General features: G+C 38.7%; 1 protein-coding gene across 1 annotated transcript in view; it reads right to left on the bottom strand.

The window, feature by feature from the left end:
- LOC111143941 (alkylglycerone phosphate synthase) overlaps positions 1–25,774 on the bottom strand; it is a 135,916-nt gene extending 110,142 nt beyond the window's left edge. Inside the window, exon 1 of the mRNA XM_022497980.1 lies at positions 25,512–25,774. Coding sequence (XP_022353688.1) covers positions 25,512–25,771 — 260 coding nt within the window. The 5' untranslated portion in view covers positions 25,772–25,774. The remainder of the gene's footprint in view (positions 1–25,511) is intronic.
- Between the last annotated feature and the right edge of the window lie 409 nt (positions 25,775–26,183).

Below are 26,183 nucleotides of genomic sequence, written 5' to 3'. Positions count from 1 at the left end.
TATCAGATAAACTCATATTAATCCCATATGTAGTACAATATGTATAAAAGTAAAAAATCCTTATACCTCAAGACCCAGAAAACCTAAAGGAAATTATGAAAGTGAAGTAAAAAAGTTTTGAGAAACATATCAAGATTTGATCAATAAAACAAATATACCTCTGGAAAAACCAGCTACAGAAAATTCCTACAACTGAAATAATAATCCCACTAACTTCTTTTATTTGGGGGAAAAAAAAACTGAAGCTGAGTTACCATTAGAAATATAAGGGGCTAATGAGGGGAGAAAACTATTCTAAACTTAATTTAAAATGTATACACTTTAAAATAAATTTAATTATCATATCTAGTCTACAGGTCCTACAAAATTATTGTTTTTTTTTTTTAAGATTTTATTTACTTATTTTGTCAGAGAGAGAGAGAGAGAGCGCTCAAGTAAGCATAAGCAGGGGAAGTGGCAGGCAGAGGGAGAAGCAGGCTCTCTGCTGAGCAAGAAGGCTGACAAAGGACTTGATCACAGGGCTATGGGATCATGACCTGAGTCAAAGACAGATGCTTAACCAACTCAGCCACCCAGGCATCCCTACAAAATTATTTCTAAAAACTCTAATAGCAAAACTATATAAAACTATTTACAATGCTTACTTCCTCAATCTAACAGTGCCAACTAATTTCCTTTTGCTAACCTAAGCAGCTTAGTTAAAAGCACAGTAATGTGTGTATACTATAAAAGAAAGTCCCTTTACAAAAAAGAATAGAAAAATTTATAAAAAAAAAAAAAAAGATATGGAGGCAACTGGGTGGTTCAGTAGGTTAAGCTTCCAACTCTTGATCTCAGCTCAGGTCTTAATCTCAGAGCGAGTTCAAGCCCAGGCAATACCCTGGGCTCCACAAAATAAACAAACAAAAAAATAAAAATTCATTATTGTTTGAAAAATCTCTTTGAAAATAGAAATACAGACCATTAGTCATTTATACCTGTAGTAGTATATATTCCAAATATTTGGTGCTAGGGCATGCATGTTATATAAATATGTACTCACACAAGCCTGGTATCTGTCATTCCAAATGCCTGGAAAGACATAACTATCTTGTCCCTTACCTTCATGTCTAGGTCTACATAGTGAGGAAACAGTTCTAATCAGTATCAGGGAGCTGTCTTGGCAAAAGACAGAAGCAAGGATATACCCTTCCCTTGACCATGTGAGCTCTCTAATCCGTACTTTTTTTTTTTTTAAGATTTTATTTATTTTTTTGACAGAGAGAGATCACAAGTAGGCAGAGAGTCAGGCAAAGAGAGGGGGAAGCAGGCTCCCTGCTGAGCAGAGAGCCCGATGTGGGGTGATGCGAGGCTCAATCCCAGGACTCTGAGATCATGACCTGAGCCGAAGGCAGAGGCTTTAACCCACTGAGCCACCCAGGCGCCCTCAGAATATAAACATTTTAAACAACACTACCCCAAAATTCTCATACTAGCCATCCACAGACCATAATTGTGCAAGCACTGCCTTAAGGCACAAGGAAAAGTTGAGAGCAGAAGCCTCACCTGTTGAATAGCCACAAAGGAATACAAAGCTTTAATGTAAATGGTTTATCAATTTACTCTCACCCAACCTCTATCAAAATCAGAAGGGAATGGAACTGGTGGGAGAGAAGGGGACAATTTTAAATTCACTGCACTATGGGAGAGGATGGACCTGAGGAGAATTCTGCAACAAAACAACAGGACAGCAAGAGGGCAAAGTGAGGGCACTCACCATGTGGAAGACAGGGGAAAGGCAGTAACAGGAAATGGGAGATTTGGTTATGTGACAGAGGAGGCAGACAGGTCTACAGCCAAATTTTAGAAAGGATTATCCTGTAAGGGGGAATGATGGCTATACTTTCTGACACGAATTTCAGCAGTCAACCTGTTATGGAAATTTTCCTAGTTTACACATGTTAAAGGAGTTATAAAGTATAAAAATTAAGATAATGGCTTATCGAATAACTTGCCTTTAGCACAATATGTTTATTCAAATTCCAATTTATGTAAGGCCATAATTTATGTGGCCACCAAGGCCACACACCAAGTAGAGGCAGAAACTCCTAAGAGCCACGGGAAAGAGTTGCAAATGACAAGCAGCACAATGGTGACCACTGTGTGCATCATATTGACAATCAGCACACCAAGTAGGACAAGAAATTGCTAATTCTCTTTACTCTTGGGGTTCTTCCTCTTCTTCCTAACGCATAAGGTGGTATTTATTAGAACTTTGTCCTCAATATTAAAATGCCATGGCTGCCACTGCCTATGCTTTCACCTTCAGACATTATTCCAGCACCAGATTCTTCTTGCTCTTTCTATACAGTATACTGCAATAGTAGTAACAGTGTGTAATACTGTAAAGCTGAAGGTTTTATAATCATTACCTCATTTCTTTTTCACATTAAAGTATGTGAGATTAATGATGTAAGTTTTATTATTCCTATTTAAAACATAAGAAAGGGGGCACCTGGGTGGCTCAGTCAGTTAAGCGTCTGCCTTCAGCTCAGGTTAAGATCCCTGGGATGGAGCCCCACAACAGGCTCCCTGCTCAGCGGAAAGCCTGCTTCTCCCTCTCCCTCTGCCCTTCCTCCCCCATTGTGCACGTGTGCACGTGCGCACTCTCTCTCTCTCTCTCTCAAGTAAATAAATAAAATCTTTAGAAAATAAAACATAAGAAAGGTTTAGAAAGAGTCAGTAGCTTGTCCAGAGTCACACAAACGGTACATGACACAACTAGTATTTAAATCTTGGTCTTGTGGCTCCAACGCTTCTTAATTACCAAGTTATGATTTCAGTGTATTCATTGATTGCCACAGATGGAATACAGAGAATATAGTATTCTCATATATATAGCTCAATATAGCTCAGAGAATATAGTATTCATCTCTAGCTGAGAGGAAAAGGCTTCACTTCCAGTTGCTTTGGAAAATTCAATAATCAAGCAAAAGCATAAAAGCACAAGGACTTTTCCCATGCTAGTAAGTAGCACAAATTAGCTAAAGCATATAGTATATGCAAGAAAGTCATGGAGAACAGCAAAAGAACTTTGAATACGAAATTAAGGGATTACGCTTTATTACTTCAATAATCAACAGGGAGCAATAGGATCAAAACAGTCTATTCTATGCTTCACAGAGCCACCAAAAGTAAAAATCTAACAGCATCTGCTTTAAAATTTTGCTATACTCCAGTGTGGATGAAACTCCAATTCTTTAATATAGCATACAATGTCTTTTGCAATCTGGCTCTAAACTACATTTTTACCTCCCTTAAGAACAATTCTTCCAGCCACACTGAAAGTTAACACATTTCCTTATATACATCATTGATTTTTTTATGCATATATATATATATATATGTATGTATGTATATAAACATATATACACACTTCCCTATCTGAAATACCCTTCTCCTTCTAGAAAACTATTTATCCATCAAGAACCAGTCCAAAAGTTACTTTTCCTCTAAAGCCTTTCCTATCTTCCTCAGGAAGAATTTATGGCTCCCTCTGTATTACATTGATTATAGCATTTACTATGTCATAACTTCTACATATCTGTCTCTATCTCTACTGGGCTGTTAATAAATTTTGCGACATTAGAATGTAGCAGAGCACTAGCAGGTAGCAAGTACTCACACTTCCTCTGAACAAAGATTGGTCTGGTAATGGAATGGAGAATCATCTGAAGGGGAAAAAATAAAGGAAGACCAGAGTAGATGTGAGACAATTAAGATTTCATCTAGGTTGGTGTCAATGGGAGAAAAACAAAAATGTCTTGATAATCACAACTAGTAGACTCTATCTGGTGTGTTAACAGCCTGAATAAGGGAGAGGGAATGGAGCTCAGCAAGGCCTCATAACTGAGACACTGGCCTTGAAAGGTATCTAATAACAGTTGAAGTAAACAGAAATAGTGGAGTATTAGGATTGAATACTAGTACTAGGCTAAAATAACAACCTTATACATGCATACTAGGTTGAAGAATTCAGCAAGACAGTCAGACAGAAATGTACATTAAAAATGTGAAAATGGAAGTTGACAGAAATATTAGAAGTTCCCCCCCAAATAGTGGTAAAGCTAATACAGTCTGAGTCGATGAGGTTATTAAGAAAGAAAACGTTAAGAAAAAAAAAAAAAGGACTGGCTCACTTGGTTAAGCGGCTGCCTTTGGCTCAGGTCATGATCCCAGGGTCCTGGGATCAAGCCCTGAATAGGGTTCCCTGCACAGTGGAGAGTCTGCTTCTCCCTCTCCCTCCGCCTGCCGCTCTGGCTACTTGTGAGTACAAGTGAGCACTCTCTCTCTCTCTCTCTCTCTCTCCCTCTGTCAAATAAATAAATAAAATCTTAAAAAAAAAAAGAAAGAAAGAAAGAAAAAAGGACTAAAAAATTAATCTCAAGGATTTGTAAATTTAGGAAGCAGAAGGAAGAGAAGTCAGCAAAATCATGGCCAGAAGAGTAGGAAGAAAACCAAGATAGTGTAATAACATGGGAGCTAAGGAAAGAGATATTAGGTACCAGGTATTGGAAACTGCTCAATAAAATGACTAAGGATTTTATAATTGGATTATTGATGGCTTTTAAAAGGGCTACTTCAAAAGAGTGACATAGGCTGAAAACAATCTCAATAAATTATCTGAGTGTAATTTTACGAAGCAGGAAAAAGCAACAAAGAAAAAAAAGACTGATGGGGTTCTGGGAAAATGGCTAAGTAGGAGGATCCTGAGCTCACCTTATCCCAAGACACACTAAGATAGAGCTACACAAGTGCAGCTAACTCTGAAAACCACCCAAAGACTGTCAGAACAGACTTTCCACATCAAAGGGTAGGAGATGCAGAAACATAATTGGGAACCAAACTCTGGTCCCCACCCACACCTCTCCTGCTCACCCTTCCCTCCCATTCCCACCAACCCTCTCTCAGAGACTAACCACAAACAAGAGGGATACCACAAGCAGAGAGAAGTGGAAGAATCAGACCCCACCCTAAACACTCCAAACTTGGAGCCCCTTGGAAGACAAATTCTCATAACATTTGGCTTTGAAAACCAGTGGGGCTTAATTCAGGGTGTTTTTGCAATAAGCAGGGCTTAACTCTAGGTACCTTAAAAAAAAAAAAAAATCAGCCAGCATAGCTCTGGGAGACACCCAGAGGGAGATTAAAAAACAGTCTCCACCCTTAAAGGGCCAGCATAACAAATAACCTAGCAAGATGCAGCACAGAAGCAGCAGTTTGAAAAGCACCTGGATATAATGAAGGTTTATTCACTCATCTCAGAAGGGCACTAGAGGGACAGGGATCCTTAGGAGACTTCTCCAAAAACAAAAATGCTGGTGGGCACCATTTCTCTCACCCTACCCAAGCCTAGATAGCCGGTCACTTACAGGAACCAGCAAGGACACTCTCTACCTATCTTGTTAGTACCAGGCACCCTGCAAATGTTCTGCTTTGGATCCACCCCTCCCAACCTGACCCACTCGGCAGGTGTCCCTTCAAAGCAGCTCTTGCCCCAACTCTCCCTGGAAGCTACCCCAACAAGGACCAGTGCAACTTCAAAGTGACTCCTGTCCTGGGGAGCGGGGAATATAACCACACACCGGTGTGCCTGCAGTCCCAGCAACAAACCTCATAGCTAGCAGTGCAGCGAATATGCCCTTCTGATTAGTCCTGGACTGGGAGAAGGCATCTGGTCTGATGGCCCACCCTGCCCACAAACGAAAGCCTTTCAGGGGACAGTGTAAGAAGAGCACCCTGCAGGTCAGTGTGAATACAGACCAACAGACAAGCTGAGGACGGTCACCTGGTCTGACTGCTGACACTATCCAACCATAAGCAGTGGCCCCACATTGGCCCCTTAACAATACAAGGACCAAACCCTGCCCAGTGCATCCACAAAAGGCAAAGAGACAGAAGACTGTGTCCCAAATGAAAAACAGTACAAAGCCACAATAAAAGAGCTAAAGCAAATGGAGATAAGTTAGGGGTGCCTGGGTGGATCAGTCAGTTAAGTGCTCGACTCTTGATCTCAGCATAGGTCTTGATGTCAGGGTTGTGAGTCTAAGCCCCACATTGGGCTCGACACCCACTTTAAAAAAAAGAAAGAAAAAAAGAAATGGAAATAAATTATATGCTGATAAAGAACTCAAAGTAACAGTCATAAAGATACTAGACTTAAGAAAAAATTCAGTGAGACCTTCAACAAAGAAATGATACATATATAACTATATGTCAACAAAGAGAATTAGATATATATAGTCAGAAGAACAAAATAACTGAAATTAAAAATACACAAAGGGAGGGGCGCCTGGGTGGCTCAGTGGGTTAAAGTCTCTGCCTTCAGCTCAGGTCATGATCCCAGGGACCTGGGATCGAGCCCCGCATCGGGCTTTCTGCTCAGTAGGGAGCCTGCTTCCCTCTCTCTCTGCCTACTCGTGATCTCTGTCTGTCAAATAAATAAATAAAATCTTAAAAAAGAAAAATACACAAAGGGAATTGACAGCAAATTAGAGGAGGCAGAAGAACAGATCAGCAATCTGGAAGACAGGGTAATGGAAAGCCACTAAGGAGAACAGCAAAAAGGAAAAAAAAAAAAAGAATAACAAAAATGGAGATTAGGTTAAGGGAACTCTGCCATATCATCAAGTGTAATAACATTTGCATTATAGGGATCTCAGGAGAGGAGAGAGAGAAGGGGACAGAAACCTCATCTGAAAAAACAGTAGCTGAAAACTTCCCTAATCTGAGGAAGAAAATGGACATCCAGATCCAGGAAGCACAGAAGGTTGCTAACAAGATGAACCGAAGCAGGTCCACACCAAGACACATAATTAAAATGGCAAAAAGTAATGATAAAGAGGAAATCTTAAAAGCAGCAAGAGAAAAGAAAACTGTTACATATAAGGGAAATCCTACAAGGCCATGAGCTGATTTTTCAGCAGAAACTTAGTAGACCAAAAGGGAGGTCATGATGCATTCAAAGTACTGAAAGGGAAAACATTCAACAAAGAATACTCCACCTAACAAGATTACCATTCACAATAGACAGAAATACGGTTTCCCAAACAAAAGTTAAAGGAGCACATCACCATTAAACCAGCCTCATAGGAAATGTTAAAGGGAATTCTTTGAGTAGAAAGAGAAGTCCATAATGAGTAAGAAAACTGTGAAAGGAAAAAATTTCACAGAAAAATGCAAATATGTAGTAAGAGTAGATTTATCACTTATAAAACTAGTATGCAAAGAAGTGGTAAAGTCAATTACATCTATACAAATCAGTCAAGGGATTCGCAAAATAAAAGGATGTAAAGTGTGGCATCATATATACAAAACGTGGGTGTAGTAAAAATTTAGTGCTTTTAGAATGGTTTCAAACTTAAACAATCACCAATCTGATACAAACTGCTATACACATAAAATGTTATATGTGAACCTAAATGGTAACCAAAAACCAAAACCTGTAACATAAAGAAAGGAATTCTTTTTTTTTTTTTTTTTTTTAAAGAGAGAAAGAGAGAATGTGCACATGTGGGCATGAGGGAGGGGCAGAAGGAGGGACAGAGAGAATTCCTAGCAGACTCCATGCTCAGCAGTCTGGAGCCCAACATGGGGCTCAATTCCATGACCCTGAGATCATGACCTGAGTTGAAATCAAGAGTTGGACACTAACTGACTGTGCCACCCAGGCATCTCAAGAAAGAAATTCAAATGTAACACCAAAGAAAGCCATCAAACCACAAGGGAAGAGTGAAAGAAGAAAGAAACAGAGAAGAACTGCAAAAACAATCATAAAACAAGTAACAAAATGGCAATAAGTACATACCCATTAATAATTACTTCAAATGTAAATGGACTTAATGCTCCAGTCGAAAGACATAGGGTAAATTATACTGGAATTTTTTAAAATTAAAAAAAAAAAAAAAAGGACATAGGGAGACTAAAGGATAAAAAAATAACCAAGACCCATCTTGCTACCTATAAGAGATTCACTTCAGAACTAAACACACATGCAGATTGAAAATGAAGGGATAGAAAAAGTTTACCATTATATGGGAACAAATGAAAGCTGAGGTAGCATTATTTATATCAGACAAAATAGACTTTAAAACAAAGACTGTACCAAGAGACAAAGAACACTTCATAACAATAAAACAATCAACAAGGGGATATAACAATTATAAATATGTATGTACCCAACATGGATGCACCTATATACATAAAGCAACAATTAACAGACACAAAGGAAGAAACTGACAATAATAAGATAATAATGGGGACTTTAACACCCCATTTATATCAATGATCAATCAAACAGAAAATCAAGAAAATGCTTTAAATGACACATTAGACCAGACGGACCAAACAGATATATTCAGAACATTCCATTCAAAAACAGAATTTACATTCTTTTCAAGTGAACATGAAACATTCTCCAAAATACATCACCTTAGGCCACAAAACAAGTCTTGATAAATTTTAAGACTGAAATCATATCATCCATCTTTTCCAACCACAACGATATGAAACTAAAAACCAATCACAAGAAAAAATATGGAAAGAACACAAAAACATGGAGGCTAAATCACATGCTACTAAACAATGAATGGGTCAACTAAGAAATCAATGAGGAAATAAAAAAATACAGAGACAATGAAAATGAAAACACAATAGTCCAAACTCTTTGGGATACAACAAAACCTGTTCTAAGAGGGAAGATTAGAGTATTACAGGCCTACCTCAAGAAATGAGAAAAATCTCAAATAAATAAGTGAACCTAACACCCTAAGGAGGTAGAAAAAGAACAAACAAAGCCCAAAGACAACAGAAAAAGGATGTACTTAAGATTAGAATACAAATAAATGCAATCAAGATTGTAAAAACAATAGATAAATGAAACTAGAAGCTAGTTCTTTGAAAAGATAAAATTGATAAATCTTTAGCAAGACTCATTAAAAAAGAGAGAGAGTGAGTGCTCAAATAAAATCAGAACTGAAGACTAACAACCAACACCACAAAAATACAAAGGATTATAAGAGAATATTATAAAAAATTATATGTCAACAAATTGGATAATCTAGAAGATATGTATAAATTCCTAGGAACATATAATCTTCCAAAATTGAATTAGAAAGAAATAGAAAATTTGAACAGAATGATTACTGGCAATGAAATTGTATGCATAATCAAAAAACTTCCAACAAACAAAAGTCCAAAACCAGATGGCTTGACAGGTGAATTCTACCAAAATATTCTACCAAAATTTTAAGTAAGAGGTAATACCTCTTCTTCTCAAACTATTCAAAATAAACCAGAAAAAGAAGGGGGGCCTGGGTGGCCCAGCTAGTTAAGCATCCAACTCTCGACTTCAATCAGGTCGTGATCTCAGGGTCGTGAGATCAAGCCCACATTGGGCTTCATGCTCAGCAGGGAGTCTGCTTGAGATTCTCTTCACCCTTCCCCTCCCCCATTCACACACACTTTCTAAAATAAATAAATCTAAGAAAGAAAAAGGAAAACTTCCAAATTCATTTTATAAGGCCAACATTACCCTAAAACCAGAGAAAGACACTACCAAAAAAGAAAACAAGAGGCCAATATCTCTGATGAACACAGGTGCAAAAATATTCAATAAATCTAACAATAAATTTTAAAAATCACTCACCATGATCAAGTGAGATTTATTCCACGGATGCAAGCATGGACAAATATTTGCAAATCAATTAACATGATACATCACATTAACAAGAGAAAGGACAAAAATCACATGTACATCTCAATAGATGCAGAAAAAATAACTGACAAAATACAAAATCCAGTCATGACAAAAACTCTCAATAAAGAAGGTTTGGAGGGAATATACTTCAATGTTATAAAGGCCATATATGAAAAACCCACAACTAACATCATCCTCAATGGTGAGAAACTGAGAGCTTTTCCTTTAAGATCAGGAACAAAACAAGGATGTCCACTCTTGCCACTTTTACTCAACACAGTACTGGAAGTTCCAGCCAATGAGACAACAAAAAGAAGTAAAAGGCATCTACACGGGTAAGGAAGAAGTAAAAGTTCCACTGTTTGAGGATGACATTTTACTATATATAGAAAGCTCAAGATTCCACCAAAAATCTATTAGAACTAATAAATGAATTCAGTCAAGTTGCAGAACACAAAATTAATATACAGAAATCTATTGCATTTCTTTCTCTTTTTAAGATTTTATTTATTTGAGAGAACGCATAAACATGGGGAGTGGCAGAGAGAGGAAGAAGTGGGCTCCCTACTGAGGGAGCCTAATGTGGGGTGCGATCCCAGGACCCCTGGATCATGACCTGAGCCACCCAGGCACCCCTGCTACATTTCTGTACACTAATAATGAAATAGCAAAAAGAGAAATTATGAAAATAATACCACTTACAATTACACCAAAAGGAATAAAATACCTAGGAATAAACATAACCAAATAATTCCAGTTACAATTACACCAAAAGGAATAAAATTAACCCTCCTAAAACCATAAAACACTCTTGAAAAAACTGAAGATGACACAAACAAATGGAAAGATATTCTATGCTCAAGGACTGGAAGACCCAGTATTTTTCAAATGTCCATATTATCCAAAGCAATCCACAGATTCAATGCAATCCCTATTAAAATACCAACATTTTTCAAGGAACTAGAATAAATAATACTAAAATCTGTATGGAACCACAAGAGTCCAAATAGCCAAACAATGCTGAGAAAGAAGAACAAAACTGGAGGTATAACAATCACAGATTGCAAGATATACTACAAAGCTATAGTAATCAAAACACTATGGTACTGGCACAAAAACAGACACACAGATCAATAGAATCAAACAAAGAGCTCAAAAATAAACCCATGCATATATGGTTAATTAATCTATGATGAAGGAGGCAAGAATACACAATGGGGAAAAGACAGTCTCTTCAACAAATGGTGCAGAGAACACTGATTAGCTACATGCAAAAGAATGAATGTGGACCACTTTATTACACCACACACAAGAAATCAATGCAAAATGGATTAAAAATTTAAATGTCTGACCTGAAACGACAAAAATCCTAGAAGAAAACACAGGCAGTAATTTCTTTGACATTGGCTGCATAAACCATTTTTCTAGGTATGTCTCTTTGAGGGAAAGGAAACAAAAGCAAAATTAAATACACCAAAGTGTAGTTTAGGGCTACACCAAAGTAAAAAGTTTTTGCACAGCAAAGGAAACTATCAAAACAAAAAAAAAGGCAACCTACCAAATGGAAGATATTTGCAAATGATATAGCTAACAAGGAATTAATATCCAAAATACACAAAGAACATACACAACTCAACACCAACCCCCTCCCAAAATAATCCGATTAAAAAATGGCCGGTGGACCTAACTAGACATTTTTCCAAAACAGACATACAGATGGCCAACAGACACATGAGAAAAGATGCTCATCATCACTAACTGTCAGGGAAATGCAAATCAAAACCAAAGTGAGATACCACCTTACACCTATCAGAATGACTAAAATCAAAACCCAAGGAATAATAAGTGTTGATGAGGATGTAGAAGAAAGGGAACACTCGTGTACTGTTGGTAGGAATGCAAATTGGTGCAGCACACACTCTGAAAAACAATACAGCAGTTCCTCAAAAGATTAAAAATAGAATTTCGATATGATCCAGTAATTCCACTACTGGGTACTAACCCAAAGAAAACAAAAACACTAATTCTAAAAAATATATGCACCCTTGTTTACTTAAGTATTATTTACAATAGTCAAGATATGGAAGTAAACCAAGTGTTCATCCTTGGATGAATGGATAAAGAATATGTGTGATATTATTACAATGGAATATTATTCAGCCATAAAAAAGAATGAGATCTTACCATTTGCAGCAACATAGACGGACCTCGAAGGTATAAGGCTAAGTGAAATAAATCAGTCAGAGAAAGACAATTACCACATGATTGTGCTCATGTGTGGAATTTAAGAAACAAACAAACAAAGGAAGAAAGACCCAAAAACAGACTCTTAAATACAAAGAACTGGTGGTTGCAGAGGGGAGGTGGGCAGAGGGATGGATGAAATAAAGGGGATTAAGAGTATACGCATCTCGATGCACAATGAGTAATATACAGAATTGGATCCTTATATTGTAGACTTGAAACTGCATGTTAATTATAATTTGATTTTTAAAAAATCATCAACCAGGAAAAAAAGAAAAAAAAGATTGAGGCCCAAGAGGAAAACAAAAGGATGACTCATGAAGCAAGATTCTGGGGAAGGAGTCATCAAAAAGGACAAGCAGATGATCCGGCTGTGACATATTTCTAAGTATGATAACCAGAGTAAGTTCAGTTCATTTAGCTGCCTGGGCAACTATTTTTTAACTAAGATCACCACCACTCATTTCTAGGCAATTGCTGATTAAAACGATTAGAACAATGTAGACATGTGACTCAGCTATTGGGAACAAGACAGTTCAATTATTTGCTGCTAACTGGCTGAATATCCAGGAGGAGAGGGGTTATCATATTTTAACATTTGGACAGAAGAGCCGAAAAGGCTGATTTCCTTAGAGAAACATGTAGCAGATACTAGCAAGAAGTGATGCTAGCAAGAAGCCTGATGACTTTCTGGGTTTTAGTTCTAATTCCACCCTGTGGCAAAGCTCTATTCCTGCCCTTGAGGAAGGTGACCTGGTACTCTTTTTTTTTTTTTAATATTTTTATTTATTTATTTGATATAGAACGAGAGTGAGAGAGAGAGAGCACACAAGCTTCAGGAACAGCAGGCGGAAGAGAAGCAGACTCCCTGCCGAGCAGGGAGCCTGATGTGGGGCTTGATCCCAGGACTCCAGGATCATGACCTGAGCCAAAGGCAGATGCTTAACCAGCTGAGCCACTCAGGCACCCCGGTGTCCTTGCACTCTTCTTTTTTTCAGTTAGCTCAAATTAATTGATACTTTTAAACAAAAGTCCTAATGAACACACGTGCTAACAAATAAGAATTCATTCTTTTTTTTTTTTTTTTAATATTTTGTTTATTTATTTGACAGACAGAGATCACAAGTAGACAGAGAGGCAGACAGAGAGAGAGGGGGAAGCAGGCTCCCTGCTTGAGCAGAGAGCCCGATGTGGGGCTCGATCCCAGGACCCTGGGATCATGACCTGAGCCGAAGGCAGAGGCTCTAGCCCACTGAGCCACCCAGGCGCCCCTAAGAATTCATTCTTAAAAAAGGTTGCCTCTTATATAAAATCTGAAGACAGGCATAGCAAACTAGAATGTACTTTCTGAAAATAATGGCAGATGGCAGGAAAGAACTTGGAAATAAAGCCAAAATCAGACTGGAAATCTAATAATTATGTTGGGAAGCTACAAATATTTTGCAAAGACAAAGCAGACAAAATACTATCTGGAAATCAAGATCAACATAAAAGAACAAAAGCAGAACCTTTAACTTTAAAAAAATAGAATTTTAAAATTTTACTTCAAAAAGGGATTACCACTATGTCAAAACATCAATTCTCAGATAAAAATGTCCAATAATTGAAAATGTGAAAATGGAGATTGAAGAGTTAGAGATATTAACTGAAAAATTCCCTCAATAGTAGTGAAAGCTAATACAGGAGATTTTACTTCAAAAATGAAGCTACTAATTTTCTTTAAAATTCATCAAAAATAAGATAGACTAACTGAATAGAGAAAATGATGAATTAATGGACAGATATGTGATAAGGAAACACAGTATGATGTTATGGTAGAATCTAAGTGGTTGGTATAAAAATGTTTATTACAGGGTGCCTTGGTGGCTCAGTGGGTTGAGCCTCTGCCTTTGTTGGCTCAGGTCATGGTCTCAGGGTCCTGGGATCAAGGCCCGAGTCCGGCTCTCTGCTTGGCAGGGAGCCTGCTTCCCTGTCTCTCTGCCTGCCTCTCTGTCTACTTGTGATTTCTCTGTCAAATAAGTAAATAAATAAATAATTCTTTTTTAAAAATTTTTTAAATGTTTATTATAAAATTGAATTTCGCAGTATGTTTCAATTTTTTCAACATAATATGTTGGGAGAAAAAGAAAACTACAGACACTATAATTCTTTTTTTTTTTTTTAAAGATTTTTATTTGATTGATAGAGAAAGACAGCTAGAGAGGGAACACAAGCAGGGGGAGTGGGAGAGGGAGAAGCAGGCCTCCCACTGAGCAGGGAGCCCGATTTGGGGCTTAATCCCAGGAGCAGGAGGCAGACACCCAACAACTGAGTCACCCAGATGCCCTGACATTACAATTCTTAAGTTGCATCACAAGATGTAGAAAGATTTGACCAAAGAGTATGAGCCATCTGAATAAGTATGTAGTGTACAATATTTACTGATAACAATAAGTGGTTTAAACTGGCACACCTGGTGTTGCCTGGGTGGCTCAGTTGGTTAAGCGTCTGCCTTCGGCTCAGGTCATGAACCGAGTCCTGGCATCAAGCCCCACATCAGGCTCCCAGCTCAGCTGAGAGCCTCCTTCTCCCTCTCCCTCTCCCTCTGTTGCTCCCCCAGCTTGTGTGCAGTCTCTCTCTCTCTGTCAAATAAATAAATAAAATGTTAAAAAATAAAAATAAATAAACTGGCACATCTTAGCCAGTTGCCTCAGCTCTCTCTCCTCATCACCTCCAAGGCCTAGGCAAAGTTAAGCAATATTTCCTAGGCTCTCTGTGGTCATGTTTTGGATTCCCCTTAGCAACCCAGGCCTAAACATTGCATTTCCTTTTCCTTTTAGGTGAATTTCTGGAAAGCTGCTTTCTTAAATTTTAAGATATAAATCTGCTCAAACATGATAGGAGTCTTTCTCCTGAGATTCCAATAATTTCCAATTCTTTATTCTCGGTCAAAATTAAATCCGAAGAAGCAACTGTGCTTTATTTCTGCCTCTGTCCACTGAGATGGATGAATAATGTATTCCAATGTTCTTTAACCCATTTAAAAAATTTCCAATGTTCTTTAATCCTTTTAAAAAATTTGTCTTATGGAAATTTTTAGGGATTTAACTGTAAAAAGTTTATCACAGCATTCTTTATAATAGGGAAAGACTGAACACAATAAAAAGTGATACTGTCCTGGTTGAACTTAGAGTACCTATATATAATGCAATACCTGATGAGCCCCTGAGGATGAGGTTGCCATTAACATTCCTTGACATAGAAAGTTATATACATAAGATAGTGAAAAATAGTGGTTTCAAGACATTATTACAGCACAACTTTATACATATATGACATATCTAAAAGATGTCGAGAAGCTATAGTGTTTATCTCTTCATTATTTTCAAAGTCTGCATTTTGACTGTTTTTTTCTTCAAATAAAATGTGTTACATTTCAGCATCAATTAGGTACCCTCTGATTTTTTTAAATTGTAAATTAACAGATATTCTGCTCTCAGAATAAGACTTCTAAAAGCTATCCAGGTAGCTGAAGGCCCCCAACATTACTGGGCCAAGTGCCATACCGGTTCTTTATTATACTGTCTACATTCTCTTACTCTAATTCTTCTGATTCTATTTTCATCCAAATGCTCTCATCTATGTTTTTACCCTCAGAGTTAAGAATTTTCTCATAGCATCTTAACATAGAAGAGCACTCCTCCACCATTCTAATCTATGTTTCTTTGAAATGAAGAGGCCCTTCCATTGCTGTCATCATTTCTCCCACTTCTTGCCTCTAGTCTAGCACTTAGCACCCTGCATTAACAGAAGACATATCAGTTTTCCTTAGTAGACCTACATGTCCCATAAGGCAGAAACTATGTGCTAATTCTCCCCAGTCCTTAGCACATAGAAAACAATAATCAACTGCCAACAAACTTGAGTAGATGGAAGTTTCAAACAGCTGAGAAGATGCCAAGAGGTATCTAGCTGCTTTAAATGAATTAAAGTCTCCAGGCCTAAATATTGTATCGCATGATACTTAACAATGATTTAAGAGTTATTATTTATGGGGCGCCTGGGTGGCTCAGTGGGTTAAGCCGCTGCCTTCGGCTCAGGTCATGATCTCAGAGTCCTGGGATCGAGCCCCGCATCGGGCTCTCTGCTCTCTAGGGGAGCCTGCTTCCTCCTCTCTCTCTGCCTGCCTCTCTGCCTGCTTGTGATCTCTCTGTCAAATAAATGAATAAAATCTTTAAAAAAAAAAGTTATTATTTATAATATAAGAAATCACAGGGAAAAGATAACCGACAATTGCCTAGTCTCGATTCTCAAAAATAAAAAGACCCTCAAAACGCACAGACCCTGAAGCCTGGTGTCCGACAAGCAAAGATCTTCCAGAAAGTGGCACAAGGAAAGTTGTGGAAGCTAGAAAATGTAGGGTGAATAAGAGACCTTGACTAAAACAGAAGAGACGGGTAAACTAGGAGCTAAGGTTTCAACGGTACACACTTTAAACAGTGTGGGGGTGGGAAGATTATGAATTGACTCCAGCTGCACTTGTTACTTGCTTAAAACAACACACATGTGCATCCCCTTAAGGTATTTACACATAGTATTTCTGTGCCCAGAACACTCACTCAACTAGATATCCATAGAACTTAACACTCTCATCTCCTTCAAATATTTGCTTAAATATCATGTTCTGCAGTGATATCCTTTTTAAAATCAGAACACTACCCCCTTACTCTGTTATTTTTCTTTTTTGCATAGCACTTAGCATTTTCTAACACACTTAATAATTGATTTATTTACTGTTATTAATTATCTATTTCACCTATAAGAATATAAGTCCCATGGAAGAATAGATCTTTGCCTATTTTGTTCACTGATATAGCCCAAACACCTAGAACACAAATGACCAATAAAAACTTGTTTAATCCACAAAATGGTTTTAAGAAAGATTTTGAAGAAAAAAATGACTAGAACTGGTGATATCGGCACAGTATCAAGGAAAAAGCTCTAGACTTAAGATAAAAGATCTAGATTCAAATCTAAGCCCTACCACTTAGTACATATAGCAAATGACTGTTTTCTAGCAAACGTCTGCAAACTTCAGTTACTAATCTGTAAAATGGGTGGTTGTGAAGATCAAATGAGATAAACATGTATAAGAGTAGCAGTTGGTTAAGCATCTGCCTTCGGCTCAGGTCATGATCCCGGGGTCCTGGGATCGAGTCCAGCATCAGGCTCCTTGCTCAGCGGGGAACATGCTTCACCCTCTGCCTGCTGCTCCCCCTCGCTTGTGTGCTCACTCTCCCTCTGACAAAATAAATAAATAAAATCTTAAAGAGAGGGAGAGAGAGAGTTCAATCTTAAAAGGAAAAAAAAAAAATGAAAGGAAAGCCAGAAAGGTAACTTCATTTGGAAACAAGAAAGGACAGATAATGAGTTAGATTTCAGTATGCAGTTGTGCTGTCCAACATGGTATGTAACTAGCCAATATGCCTATTTAAATTTAAAAATTAATTAAAATTGAATAAAATTTAAAATTCAGCTCCTTGGTCATAATGATCATATTTCAAGTGCTTAATGGCCACATGTGGTTAGTGGCTACCATATTATATAGCAGATTACAGATCATTTCCAGCATCACAGAAAGCTCTAGAGCACAGTGCTGATTTATAAACTTTGAGTTGACAGCAGAATAGAAACCGAGTGTTATTTTAATATCCCTGATGCTGGATTCCTGGAAAGCTCAGGATGAAGAAATGCAAAATCCAACCACATAAACAATCTGAGTTGGAATTGCAAAATGTGAATATAACAAATGAAATAATTCATATTATTTCATTACAAGGTCCTAGAATACATGAACACACCCAAGGTGATAATATGAGGTCAACTATAAATAGAGTTTGGAGAAGCCCAGTAAAGTTACCGACAAGAATTTGGTCAGCATGCCAGCTTAAATCTCTGGTTAGTAACTTCAGATATGCCTGCAGGACAAATATTACATGCAATACAATAGTTTTCTTAGTAAATGATAAGATACCTATAGCTCCAAATCTCACCCAAGAAGCAAACTACCTCGTCAAAAGTAACTGCAGCTACCTAGAATGATATAGCCTTCCTTAATGAATAAGCTTATCTCAACTATAAAAAGATCCAGAATTAAATATACAAATGTTTGAGAAGGGACTCACAATCAGATGTTACTGTTTTTGTTTCAAGAAAGCTATGCAGAAATTGGTCTTTTATATACTTAGAAAATTGAAGAGGATTTCACTTATAAGAATGACTGGCTTGTAAAAAATTTCAAATGTGTAACTGAATTATAGATTTAGACTTGTGACTTTAAGCTGATCTTATAAGTTTATAAATAACATTTGAACACTGCAAAGACTTTAAGGTCACAGTGTTCAAAAAGGCAGTTTAATGTTTACAGGAATGATATAGTATCTAGGAACATCTTATTACCTCAAACAAATGATATACTTAAGAAAATTGAACATATTATATACTAACTACCATTTTAATCATTTTAGCCTATTTCTATGCAGCAATATCTATAAAAACATTAGATATGTACTTCATATTAAAATCAATAAATTTTCAAACCTAAATTTAGCAGCCACCTAAATGCTCATCCTGAACAAAATGGATAAACTGAATGGGATGCCTGGGAAGCTCAGACGGTTAAGGGTCTGCCTTTAGCTCAGGTCATGATCCCAGAGTCCAGGGATAGAACCCAGAGTTGGGGCTTCCTGCTCAGCAGGGAGTTTGCTTCTCCCTCTCCCTTTGTTCCTCCCACTGCTCTGTTCTCTCTCACTCACTCTCTCTGTAAATAAGTAAATAAAATCTTTAAAAAAAAACACACACATAATGTATAACTCACAGTGTATATCCATCCAATGAAATACTACTCAGCAGTAAGAATGAACAAAATACAACTAGACATGAAAACATAGATGAGTATTACAATCATAATGATAAGGGAAAGAAGCCACACAAAAAAGAATATACACTGCATGACTCCATGTACATAAAGTTCAAAACAAGCAAATCCAACTCCAGTCAAGGTTGCGGTTTTCCTGGTGGGAGGTGAAGAGGAATATGAAGGCTTCTAGGGACTGACTGGTAATGTTGTTTCTTAATCTAAATACTGATAAGATGGATGTGCTCGCTTTGTGAAAAGTAATTAAGCTGTAAACATGATTTGTGCATCTACTTTTATAATAAATTTAATAAAAATTTAATTTATAAATTTTATAAATTTATATAAATTTAATTTATATAAATTTATAAAAGTAATAATTTATATAAATTTATAAAATTAATAAAAATTTAATTTAAAAGTTTAACAAAAAATAATAAGTATATACACAAACATTTATAACCACCCAAGTAAGATTGTAAGCCACGTACCATCCCAAATTATCCCAGGACCATCACTACTATGTGTACCATACTTTGGAAAATTAACATATCAAAGAAAAGGGAAAGGAAGGACATGTCCCCAGAACAGAAATAATTCTGGTGTAGAGCTAGAGTACATAGTAGGTACCAATGAAATCAGAGGCCTAGAAAGGCCAGTTTGTTCCCCTGGAAGACCTTAACTGCCCTAACCAAGAAAACTGTGGAATGTATTCAGTAGGCAATGGGAATGACACATGCAAATGATGCAGGTGGAAGACTACCTACCATAAAGTTTTCAACCCTTTCCCTTAATTTACTCAAAAATGTGTCAGTAATACCTCCATTCCCTGACATCCAGTTTCCGAGTAACTGACCTGACCTCCCCAATGGTCACACAGTCATCCCTCCTCATGGGAGGAGTGATTTACCTGGTTAGTAATTTCTGAGAAGAGGCACCAAGCATCTGGAGTCAGCCTTCTCTCTCCTTAGAATCTATCAGCTACAGTGGTTATAATAGAGTCTCTCTCAGGGCCATGTATAAAGCTTACTGGAGCTGGCTCTGCTCTAGCAGGGGAGGCCTTCTGTGGTCCAGCATTACCTGTGACTGTATATCCAATTCTGAGTAATTATTAGGTAGTCCAAATCTAAGCCATATTCTCCAACCAACTTTATTTGTAATAAAGCTGGCATTTTTATCTCCACCTGTCTATACTCTATGTATTCTCAACTGAAGCTGAACTCAGATGTGGGACAGTGATAAAATTAAATATTACTTCTAGGGGCGCCTGGGTGGCTCAGTGGGTTAAGCTGCTGCCTTTGGCTCAGGTCATGATCTCAGGGTCCTGGGATCGAGTCCCGCATCGGGCTCTCTGCTCAGCAGGGAGCCTGCTTCCCTCTCTCTCTCTCTCTGCCTGCCTCTCCGTCTACTTGTGATCTCTCTCTGTCAAATAAATAAATAAAATCTTTAAAAAAAAATTAAATATTACTTCTAAAGCCTAACAAATGAAGAGAATACTAATGGGGGGAGGGTGATTACTATTTCATGTCAAAAGAGTAAACTCTACTCAGGATATTTTGATTTGGTTTGGAGTTGAAATTAACATACTAATCTGCTAAACAACAGAAATTCTCTTCTCAAGAATAATAAAATTGAAAGGAGTAATACTTGCTTAGCATTTCCTTTTAAAGTGTTCCATAAAGTACATCATCTGACTACAACAGCACTCTACTCCCCTGCAGCCTAAAAATAGATCACTTAATTTATTCCTAGATATTTTTATTAAGTGACTGGGGGTAGGTGGCTTTATAGTAAGTAACTTCCTGACATAAAGAAGTCTACTTGCAGAAAATGTGGTCCATTCCAAAATGATACTTGCAATCTAAGAGAAGTATGTTTCTGTTTTATTCTCAAATTGTTCTCTCCCACAAATGAAACAGCAAAATCCACTCATAGAAGGAAATAGGTTGGTCTATTTTTTAAAACCATGCATTACGTTTTCAAAAATTAAGAATTTCAATTTGATAGGATCATATATTTTTTAATTTATTCAGTAAGTACAATATAAACTAGTGCCTTAACCATATGACACTGTACTTGATCATGATCTCTTTAATCATAAATGGTTGAAACTTGGCATGACAAAGATGCCCTCCTAGGAAACATTTACACAAGGTCAACTCAGCTTTTTTCTGTCTGGAAAACATCTACTAAGGATTCTGGGAGCTCTTAAATAATACATCATTTTTTAAAGAATGGTGTGCATAAATGGCAGTATAAGTATATTAAGCAATTGGTAGCAGTCTTAATCAGATCTTCTTTTGTTCTGAGGAGAGTTTATAACCTCTGTAAAAATTGCCATAGAACAGTTCTGACTAACCCAAACCACAACTGGGAAAGCCGTTAACAGTGCAGAGGGATGGATGTCACAAGGGATTTTTTTCTTCATTTTTCTAACATTACAATAGCTTTTTTTAAACTGAAAAAATCCAAAACCAAGGTATAAAAGTGTCACATACTTAATTGGCATTTACTATGATTTTCAAGAATCTAAAACTGCAACCAGTAGCAAGATTAAAAAAAGAAACTGTTCATGCAATTTAAAGAAAAACAGAGGGTCCAAAAGCAAACCATCACTCATCACTCTCAAAACTCTGCTCAGCAATTTCAAATAATAAGAATATATGTTCCTGGATAGAAGTAATTAGAACCAACTCATAGGAGACCAACGTGATAAGTGCAACAGGTTATGATTGGCCCACCCTCTTAAATATCCATGTTGCTCAAGACTTTTACCATCCCTCTTCTATTATCATTGCTCCAAAACTCCCATGGCATAGAGTCACATAATTTTATGTATTACTTAATGCACTAATTTCCAAAACTCAAATCCATCTTTTCCTCTATTCTCACTGCCATCATCTTGATTTAATCCTTCATTATTTCTCACCTGTTCCACTATAACAGCTCCCTAACTGGTCTTCCTATGTGCATTCTCATCCTTCTCCAGTCTATTCTTAACACTGTACGTGGATCCAAACCCAAACCCAATATGATCAAGTCTCTTCCCAACTTAACTGCCTCAAGGGTTTGCTGTTACCTAATCTCCTTGGCTGCTTCATTTTTCTTCATTACACTTATAACCATCTGACATACTGTATTACTTATTTGCTATCTCCACCCCAACTAGAATGTAAGTCCATAAGGGCAGAGTTTTTGTCCGCTGCTGTATGTTGCATAGTAAGCACTGAAATAGTCACACATGAATGAGTGAATGAGTAAATGAATGAATTAATGGACTGATGATCTACAGGCCAAGGCCTCCATGACCAGCCAGGGCCCACCTCTTTTTATACCTCTCCCACCTCTACCAATACTGAATTGTTCAATTACCTAAATACAATATGCACTTTCATGCCCCCTTGCTTTGCCATATGCTATTATCTTTGCCTGGAACTGTCTTCACCATCCAATCAATCTGCCACACCATCATCCATATTTTAAAACTGTCTCTAGAAAGCTTTCCCTGACCCCAAGGATAATCACTCTTTCTTTCCTTTGTGCTACATCTATCTATATCTGTATTCATAGCAGCTCTACTCAAACTGTACTGGAATGTGTATCTCCCTTACCACTGTGAATTCTTTGAGGCGAGGACAATTATTCATCTCTCCGCCTTCAGTGCCTAGGACGATACTTGTCATAAAGCAACTATTCTATAAACATTGGATAAATTAACATACACGTGAAGGCCCTGTGAGGAAAATGAAAACATGAAGTTTCAAGAAGTCACTCCTTCAATTCCATGATGATAACCAGCCCTGAGATAGAAGAATTACAACCAATGACATCATCCAAGGTAATCAGAGAGGAGTTATACAATTAACACACATCAGGGGACGCCTGGGTGGCTCAGTTGGTTAAGCAGCTGCCTTCGGCTCAGGTCATGATCCCAGCGTTCTGGGATTGAGTCCCGCATCCGGCTCCTTGCTCGGCAGGGAGCCTGCTTCTTCCTCTGCCTCTGCCTGCCACTCTGTCTGCCTGTGCTTGCTCTCTCTCTCTCTCTGACAAATAAATAAACAAAATCTTTAAAAAAAAAAAAAAAAAGAATAACACACATCAGCAAGTGATTCCAAAATAAGAGTCAAACAGTCACACTCACACTTTATTAGATTTACATGCTGGCTCCTTGCTCCATCATTCATCTTCCCTTTAGACTCAACTTGGCTGCTGGCAAACTGAAGCCCAGCTAGGCAGAAGGAAGTTGAAGGGAGACCTTGGCTCCCCAACAACAATATAGCAAGTAGATCACTCTCCAAGGGAGATCACTCTTCCATCTAGTAAAAGTTTTTATGTTCCCTCATATTTTGATTCAAACTTCAAAACAGTTGTACAGGGCTAGATTTTACCACTAGCCACACCTAACTCTGAACCAAAGACCAGAGCTTTCTAACCATAATCTACACCAACAATAGGTAACTGTTGTGCCTTCTGTCTATGGAGTAACCACAGAAACCAGTCACCTTCAGCCATGGGAAGCCTCATTCATTACCCCAGTGTGCCTTATAAACATTATTATTTTTCTCTGACTGCTGCAGATAAAGGCCCCTAAATCCAACTATAAGGAACACCTGACCTACCTACTTAGTTCTAAGATTGTGAACACGCATAAAAATGTACATCATACAGATACATACAAATGAACAGACATAAATGTACATGAAGCCATTTGGAGAAAAAAAGTTTTAAACCCAATGATGGCTCAAATAACATCAAGTGAAGCCTGAGGCCAGGATGTGATCCTTGATTCCTCCCTCCCCCATCATTCAGTAAACAAGTTATAAAAAATTTACGTTTTAATATTTTTTCAAATAGATTTGCCTACTCCCAATATTGTGCCTTAGTTCAGAATGGCAGTATTTGTCATCAGAGTAATAGTCTCCTAATTGGCTACCCTGTCCTTGGACTCAATGAAAATTGCATCTACCATTTCTTCTGAAGGGTTATATAACCAGCAATGCACTTAAAGCACTTGATCACTTAACTATGTATTGCTGAATTCTCACAGCAATACTACAGAGCAGGAATTACTGTCCTTATTTTCACAGACAAGGGACTGAAGCTCTGAAAAAGGTTAAGTGACTTGCCCAAGGTCATGCAACTAGAATCATGTAGTGGGAATCCAAACTCAGGTCTTGGTTCCCAGTCTTAACCTTCCGCTTAACCTTCTTCAATTCGGTTCCCAAACCAACCTTTCTAAAAGGTAAATGTAATATTTTTCCCCACATAAAATCCTGCAAACAAGACTTGCCTCCAGCCCTCACCCTCTGTCATTGTCACCCCCTCCTACTCCAGTGAACTTCCAACAGTTTCCCAATCTGTCTTTTGCTGCTTTATCTGTGAACACACTGTTTTTCTGCCAAAAACACTTCTCTCCTTTGTCAGGTTACTTCCAACCCAAACTTCAAGATTTACTCAATCCTTACTCAGGGAAGCCTTCCCCCTGACATACAGACCTAAAACTAGGGTTAGTGACCATCTGCTATGGTTATCAGCTAAATTTCTTACCACACTGTATTATGACTTTACCCTACTAGGCTATTAGTTCCTTAAGTAAATACTGCATTTTGTATTCCCAGTAGAGTAAATACTAGCAGATGAAGGACTCATGAATGTGGAATTAATAAATGAATTCACCACAAGTAGTACAAGAAATTGACCCTAGAGTTAATACAACCTACTCTGGAATTCTAACATGCAACATCTGAAGCAGACTTTGTAAATCTGTTCTATTTCTTTATCTGTAGGAAACTCAAGAGTTTGAAGAGGAGTAAAAGAAATAACAGACTTAACACAATCTCTGGCACACTGACAGTATCATTAAACATTAGCAACACTTTTTTTCCCACTCTGAAAGTTCGTCCACATGACAAAGCCACATCTCAGAAAATATTTTCTCTGGTAGCTGCCATCAGCACTTAAGATTTCTCCAAAAAGTAGTAAGCCAGGATCACTTAAAAACATCCTCAGCCACAGGCAAGGGTCTTTCAGCTTCTAGTTACAGCAGAGTTCAGTAGTCACCACCACAACCTAAATCATTTAACTAGTATCTGAAGTTTTTTGCTTCTTACCCATCCCTCACTTTTCTCCCTTCAAAGTCAAAGACCATGCCCCTAAGCAAATGGAAACCTGCCCCCATAGAAACCAGTCAGCACCTTCCCCCAAGAACCACCTCTCCCCACTCCCAGTCTAGCGCGAATTTGAAGAAAGCCATCACCTAGTGCAAACTTAAATCTTGGAGGATCATGTCAGAAACCTTTCTATCCATTCGAAGACCTTATCCCCAAGTATTAATTCAGGATAATGAATTCCTGGCATTAAGACTCCAAGAAAACGGGTCCCCCTGAAGTCTTCCCCAATAACAGTCCTTCAGATTTGTTACTCTCAAAGTGACCAAAATGCACCATTCCATCCCGCCCCCTTACTGCCAGAGTCCAGGGTCTCGTCCACTCTCTCTCGAGACGGTTCTTCACTTTCAGGGACCGGGATGCTTTCCTCCCACTGGTGTCACCTCCTTTCCCACCTTGCCTTTGCCCTCCCGCTGCACAGGCCTGGCCTGGTCTCACCGCCAGCCAGCTCCACAGAGCCGCTACTCACCGCTTCTTGGGGATGGTGCCTGACTCCTGCACGGCGGAAGTGGCAGTGGGCGCCGCCGTGGCCGGCGACGCGGCTCTCCGCGCTTTGCACTCATTGGTACTCACAGCCTCCTGGGGCCGGCCCAGCAGATGGCCCGAGAGAACCCGGAGCCTCCGCCCGGCGCGGTCCCGGTCTGGATCCGGGTCCCGGTCCCGGTCCGCTGCGGAGCCGGAGCCCGCACCCACGTCCGTTCCACCCGCTGCAGCCGCCGCCTCCGCCATGGCTTCCGCCTGTGCCGCCGCCCCGGACCGCTGGGCGCGGGTGAAAGGTCGCTTAGAGTGGCGCCCGGCGCGACCATTCGCTGCGGCGCATCCCGGCAGCCACCGCGGCGACTGGGCGGCGGGTGCCATGCGCCGGGAGTCTAGCAATCTCAGCTCCCGCCCACCGCGCCCGCCTGCCCGCCCTCCGCGGTCACGCCTCGGACCGCAAGCACCTGCCAGGCAGGTGAGTGTGAGCGGTCCCGGATTGGTCCAGACACGGCTCGGTTGAGCTGGACTAGAATCCAAACCACAAGCTTCCCGGGATGGTCTAGTACTCAGGGTGGTGACCTCGGGTGTCGCCTTGGCCTCCGGAGCAGCTTTACAGGGCAGACGCCTAGGACCAGGGTGTTGCTGGACCTGACAGCTTAAGAAG

This window comes from Enhydra lutris, unplaced genomic scaffold, assembly GCF_002288905.1.
Source record: "Enhydra lutris kenyoni isolate GAN:26980312 unplaced genomic scaffold, ASM228890v2 scaffoldscaffold1, whole genome shotgun sequence".
NCBI classification, from domain to species: Eukaryota; Metazoa; Chordata; class Mammalia; order Carnivora; family Mustelidae; genus Enhydra; species Enhydra lutris.
The sequence above is the reverse complement of the archived record's forward strand: the minus strand, read 5'-3'. Positions and strand labels throughout refer to the sequence as shown.